The 6262-nt window shown below is 47.9% G+C and overlaps 1 protein-coding gene across 4 annotated transcripts in view; it reads left to right on the top strand.

Annotated features, from left to right (window-relative positions):
* Positions 1-5419: 5419 nt before the first annotated feature.
* The window catches only part of Tfcp2 (transcription factor CP2), a 51539-nt gene continuing 50696 nt past the window's right edge, over positions 5420-6262 (top strand). The window contains exons 1-2 of one of the 4 annotated variants that reach the window (XM_070041228.1): positions 5420-5655; positions 6095-6253. In XM_070041228.1, coding sequence (XP_069897329.1) covers positions 6132-6253 — 122 coding nt within the window. In that variant the 5' untranslated portion in view covers positions 5420-5655; positions 6095-6131. Of the gene's footprint in view, positions 5656-5708; positions 6254-6262 lie in introns of those variants that run through there. The other 3 variants (XM_070041237.1, XM_070041217.1, XM_070041208.1) reach the window with 3 other exon arrangements.

The following is a 6262-nucleotide window of genomic DNA, read 5'->3' as shown; positions in this document are numbered from 1 at the left end:
GGCTACATTCTGGGCATCAAGGATCCCAGAATCCTCTGCTAAACTCATTTCCGGTACCCTCTTCTCTGGATATAATATTGGCAGACTCTGCTAATGGTCTGCACACTTACAGGTCTCAAAGTTCTTTGGAACTGGGTGCTGGTGGCTTATGCATATAAATCCTAGACACTCAGGAGGCTGAGATCCAAGGATCTCAGCTCAGAGCCAGCCTGGACAGTAAAGTCTATGAGACTCTGATATCCAGTTAACCACTAGAAAACTGGAAGTGGTGCTATAGTTCCAAGTGGTAGAGAGCTTGCCTTGAGCAAAAGAGTTCAGGGACAGGGCTGGGAAGGTGGCTCAGTGGTAGAGTGCTTGCCTTGCATGCATGAGGCCCTGGGTTCGATTCCTCAGCACTACATAAGCAAAAAGAAAAAAGCCAGAAGTGGCACTGTGGCTCAAGTGGTAGAGCGCTAGTCTTGAGCTGAAGAGCTTAGGGACAGCGCCCAGGCCCAGAGTTCAGGCCCCACGACTGGACCCCCCAAAAAAAAAAAAAAAAGAGTTCAGGGACAGTACCCAGGCCTTGAGTTCAAGCCCCACAATGGAAATAAGCAAGCAAATGTTATAACAAAGTACCTTAGACTGGGTAGTTTATAAACTGCTCACAGTTATGGAGAGCATGAAGTAAAAAAAAAATCAAGAAATTGGTAATCTAGTATCTGATGCAACATAGACATCTTCACATGATGAAAAAGCAAAAAAGCAAACATGTTCCCTCAGACCTCCTTTTTTAAGGGCTCTATCACCACAACTTAATCTAGATATGTAGAAATCTACATGAATAGTTAGCTTGATTTGTACAGTTCTAATATTGTTTCTCCTTCCATCCTTTCTTCCCTCACTCCCTCCTCTTTCTCCCTCCTCTCTCTCCCTCTTTCTTTCTTTATTTTTGTCGGTCATGGGGTCTGAACTCTGGGCCTGAGCACTGTCTCTCAGCTCTTCAGCTCAAGGCTAGCGCTCTACCACTTGAGCCACAGCACCACTTCCAGCTTTTTCTGCTCATATGGTGCTGAGGAATCAAATCCAGGGCCTCATGCATGCAAAGTAAGCACTCTACCACTGAGCCACCTTCCCAGCCCCCTCTCCCCCTCTTTCTTTCTCTCCCTCTCTCTTTCTTATTTTCATTCTTTTTCTTTCCTTTCTCTCTCCCCCTTCCTTCCTTCCTTCCTTTCTTCCTTCTTTCCTTTTCTCTTTTCTTCTTTTCTTTTCCTTTCTCTTTTCTTTCTTGTTCCTGTACTGGGGCTTGAACTCAGGCCTGGGCACTGTCCCTTAGCTTTTTCACTCAAGGGTGGCCCTCTACCACTTGAGTACACATCCATTTCTGCAGGTTTTTTTTAATGGTTAATTGGAGATCATGGATTTTCCTGCCTGGACTGGTTTCAAACTTCAAATCCTCAGATCTTAGCCTCCTGAATAGCAACGATTTACAGGTATGAGCCATAAATGCCCAGTTATACAGCTCCTTATAAAGATGTAGCTGTAGCCGGGTGCGGGTGGCTGATGCCTGTAATCCTAGCTACTCAGGAGGCTGAGATCTGAGGATGGCAGTTCAAAGCCAACCCTGGGCAGGAAAGTCCGTGAAACTTATCTCCAATTAAACACCAGAAACCCGGAAGTGGTGCTGTGGCTTAAGTGGTAGAGTGCTCGCCTTGAGCTGAAGAGCTGAGGGACAGAGCTCAGGCCTAGAGTTCAAGCCCTATGACTGACAAAAAAAAAAAAAAAAAAAAAAAAGATGTAGCTCTATGGTAAATGAATCTCCATTTGCATTTCCCCCCAAGACTGAAGATGAGTTTATTGATGAGAGAGTATAGCTTTCACAAAGCTTGCTCTCTCCTCTATCTGTCTGTCTGTCTGTCTCTCTCTCTCTCTCTCTGTTGGCTGGTCTACCTCTTAGGCATGGGTTCATGCCATCTTCTTTATAGTGTCCTGTCTCCCACCTTGCTCGTGCTAATGAGATCTCCACTGCATAATTTAAAGTGGCAAAAACAAGGCATTCCCTTTTTCTCTACCCAACCAGCATTTCTGTGCTAGACACTGTGCTGGGTTCTACACTATGTGTCATCAACCTGCTTCCACCCAGGGTGTTAATGGATGTCTAAGACTCTGACACAAGCTTTATAACACTCAATTGAGACAAAATATTAACTAGAATCCAGCACTTACCCCAGCCAGCATAGATCTCACATTGCTGATATGCTAATCCACGCTGAACTGTGACACTTCAGTACACAGGCCAGGGCATAGAAGAGATGCTTAATAACTGTCAGATGGGTAGCTTGGTGCATTTCCTACTCTTCATTTAAGGGAATAATAAGCCTAGGTTCAGGCTACTGAGAGAGCAGGGGCAAGGATTCTGCTTAGCTAGGCAGGGTTTAGATTGTGAAATGTGAGAGTGAATGGAATCTGGCCAGAGACAGAGCTAGCAGCTCCCATCAGGAAAGTTCTGGGAGCTGATATTACTGGCTAAGACCAGTTAAGGGTGGCTGCTGGCAGTTAGCCCAGGAAGATTTTAGAGAAGGGGGTAGGTGAAATAGGTTTGTGGAAGGTCTGTAGTTCTTATTTCCAGGCTTGGGGAAGTTCATTGTTAGGTGGATGGGTTGAAAGGAATTGACTTTGTATGAACTGGAAGAGATGTGGGATGGTTTCTGGACTATAGAGACAAGGGAGGAGAAGAACTTGAGATTGTTTGGAATTGTGTAGCTGTGAAAATTACTGATTTTATTTTCTTTCAACTACAGGGTCCTTCAAAGCAGCTAACTGGCCCTCAGAGGCTCCTTGGGTGGACTACAGGAAGAGGATAAGATTTAAGGCTAGATGGTCAAAACCCAAAAAAGCCCGCCAGGTTATGGTTTCTTCCTGTACTTGGAGGAAAGTGCCAGGTATTGACCTAGGCACCCAGCAATACTAACCTGAGCAAATAGAGTAAGAAGGGAAGCCTAAGGGTTGGAAAGGGGCTGCTGACCTGAAGATGATGATTCCTCAAGTCCTCAAGTCCTTAAGTCTTAGAGAAAAGTGATTTAAGTAGATATGATAGGTGCTAGGATTTACTTTGGTCACAAGAATAGTAATATCTAGGCCGGGCGCTGGTGGCTCACGCCTGTAATCCTAGCTACGAAGGAGGCTGAGATCTGAGGATCGCGGTTCAAAGCCAGCCCAGGCAGGAGAGACCGTGAGACTCCTATCTCCAATAAACCACCAGAAAACCGGAAGTGGCACTGTAGCTCAAGTGGTAGAGTGCTCGCCTTGAGCTGAAGAGCTGAGGGACAGCGCCCAGGCCCAGAGTTCAAGCTCCACGGCCGACCAAAAAAAAAAAAAAAAGTAATATCTAAATATCAATGCCTGGCTTTCTTTTTCTAAATATTTTCCTAAACATGGCACAGTTAAAATTTTTCTTCTGGGCCGGGCACTGGTGGCTCACGCCTGTAATCCTAGCTACTCAGGAGGCTGAGATCTGAGGATCGAGGTTCAAAAGCCAGCCCGGGCAGGAAAGACCATGAGACTCCTATCTCCAATAAACCACCAGAAAACCGGAAGTGGCGCTGTAGCTCAAGTGGTAGAGCACTTGCCTTGAGCTGAAGAGCTGAGGGACAGCGCCCAGGCCCAGAGTTCAAGCCCCACGACCGACAAAAAAAAAAAAAAAAAAAATTTTCTTCTGGGGCTGGGAAGGTGGCTCAGTAGGAGAGTGCTTGCCTTGCATGCATGAGGCTCTGGGTTCGATTCCTCAGCACCATATACACAGAAAAAGCCGGAAGTAGGCGCTGTGGCTCAAGCAATAGAGCACTAGCCTTGAGCTGAAGAGCTCAGGGACAGCGCCCAGGCCCAGAGTTCAAGCTCCACGACCGACCCAAAACATTTTTTTTTTCTTCTGAGCCAGGCACTGGTGGTTCATGCCTGTAATCCTAGCTACTCAGGAGGCTGAGATCTGAGGATTGAGGTTCAAAGCTAGCCCAGACAGGAAAACTTTTTTTTTTTTTTTTGTCGGTTGTGGGGCTTGAACTCTGGGCTTGGGTGCTGTCCTTGCGCTCTTTAGCTCAAGGCAAGCTCTCTACCGCTTGAGCCACAGTGCCACTTCTGGTTTTCTAGTGGTTTATTGGAGATAAGAGTCTCATGGACTTTCCTGCCTGGGCTGGCTTTGAACCTCGATCCTCAGATCTCAGGCCCCTGAGTAGCTAGGATTACAGGCGTGAGCCACTGGCGCCTGGCTAGAGACTCTTATCTCCAATAAATGACTAGAAAAACCAGAAGTGGTGCTATGGCTCACATGGTAGAGTGCCTTGAGCTGAAGAGCTGAGGGATAGCACCCAGGCCTAGAGTTCAAGGCACATGACTGACTTTTTTTTTTTTTTCACCTGGACAACTGAATATACCTTTTTTTGTGTGGTAATAAACTCAGGGCCTCATGCTTGATAGTCAGGCATTCTGCTGCTGAGCTACACCTCCAGACATTTTTGTTTTTACTATTATTATTATTACTATTATTATTATTGTTACTATTTCCTCACCTACTTCTTGCTTCTCATGAAACTAGGATGACAAGGTACGTAGCCACTGAATGCTGTGGAGCAGGTATAGTTATCTGCTTACAACTGAGGAAGCTAAAAATCTCAGTGACAATATGTGGCTATTGTTACTTTGTTTTGTGCTGGTACTGGGGCTTGAACTCAGGGCCTGGACACTGCTGCTTTTATTGCTCAACGCTCATTCTTTTATCACTTGAACCACAGCTCCACGTCTGACTTTTTGGTGGTTAAGAGTCTCATGGACTTTCTGACCAGGCTAGCTTTGAATTGTGATCCTCAGCCTACATTCACTTTCCTTTTTAGATTAGGCTGGTGATAGAGCACTTGAGCCACAGCTCCATTTGTGACTATTCTGGAAGTCACCAAATCAGTACGTGAAGATGCCAGCCCCAGCTGTGATCTTCAGATCTTCTAAATTCTAACATGCCCCCTTCATCACCTTTAAAAAAAGCCACAATACTTTGTCGTTTGTTTTTCAACCTCATGTTTTTCTTTCCAAATGACTTGGGGAGAAGGCTCAGGGCAAAATGATTTATCAATGGACCTGGGTCTTCAGCAGGGTCATATCCTTAGGAGATGTGAATTTAATAAGACAAGAGGCCAAGCATGAATAAACGTACACGAATAGGGAACCTTTGGGCAAAGGAGCCACTGGAAGCGCGTCTGTGTCACGACTCAGAGTCAGGTGTTGACCTGAGCCCGCAGCCCACGCCTCCTCCACTCAGGTAGAAGCCCTTCAAATCCAGACCGCTCGGCCCGCCTCCAGGGGCGGGGAGCTGTGGAGGAGCTAACCTATCATCGCTGTAGAGGCTGATGAAGTCTATTTCTCATTGGCTATCGCCAGGATGACGTTTTTTTGCCGGCCCAGCAAAGGTAGAGGGCGCCATGATTGGTTGGCGTTGAGGCGGCGGGCCAGTGAAGGGGCCTGACGAGTCTCAATCTTGCACTGGATTTTTTTTTTTTCCTGTCCGGGTTTCCTGGCCGTCGAGGGGGGCTGCAGGGGGCGAGGAGACGACTCAGCAGGAACCTGGATTTATTTCTAAGAGCTGCAGGGCTGAGAAGGGGTGACCGGAAGCTCTCTTAGGACTGACCGGAAGTGAGGCCTGGAGGGGGAAAGTGCGGGTCTCGGGAGAGGGGAGGATTCTAGTCGAAGGGGGCGGAGGTACAGGTACAAAAGCGGCCCTGCCGGCTGGGCTTGTGGCTGCTGCGGGTCTGCTCAGGAAGACAGACTGGGCCAGCACGGACGGGCTGCGGAGGCTACCCTGGGGAGTGGGTGGGTGTGCAGGAGTCTGGAATAGTGAAGCCGAGGGAGGCCCCACGCCCCTGGGAGCGGAGCCGGAGAGACTCTTAGAAGCCCGGGCACCCAACACTAAGGTGCCAAGGGAACCCGAGATTAGTTGTGCAGTTGTGCAGGGCAGATTTTTTTTAGTGGTGGTGGTGGTGGCTGGTGGGCACTACAGGTGTGATTTTTGTTTGTAGTTTATGCTGTCTTGCACCCTTGGGGGTAGGATTAAGTGCTGCGCTTTTGTACATAGAAGAAACGGTGTCACCGGGAGCAAGAGCGGAGCCAGGATGGCTTGGGCTCTGAAGCTGCCTCTGGCCGATGAAGTGATTGAGTCTGGGCTGGTGCAGGACTTTGATGCTAGCCTGTCTGGGATCGGCCAGGAACTGGGTGCTGGTGCCTATAGCATGAGGTGAGTGAG

This window comes from Dipodomys merriami, unplaced genomic scaffold, assembly GCF_024711535.1.
Source record: "Dipodomys merriami isolate MVZ:Mamm:240054 unplaced genomic scaffold, mDipMer1.0.p SCAF_10, whole genome shotgun sequence".
Taxonomy (NCBI): domain Eukaryota; kingdom Metazoa; phylum Chordata; class Mammalia; order Rodentia; family Heteromyidae; genus Dipodomys; species Dipodomys merriami.
Note: the sequence above shows the minus strand (reverse complement) of the source record. Positions and strands in the feature narration are given on the sequence as shown.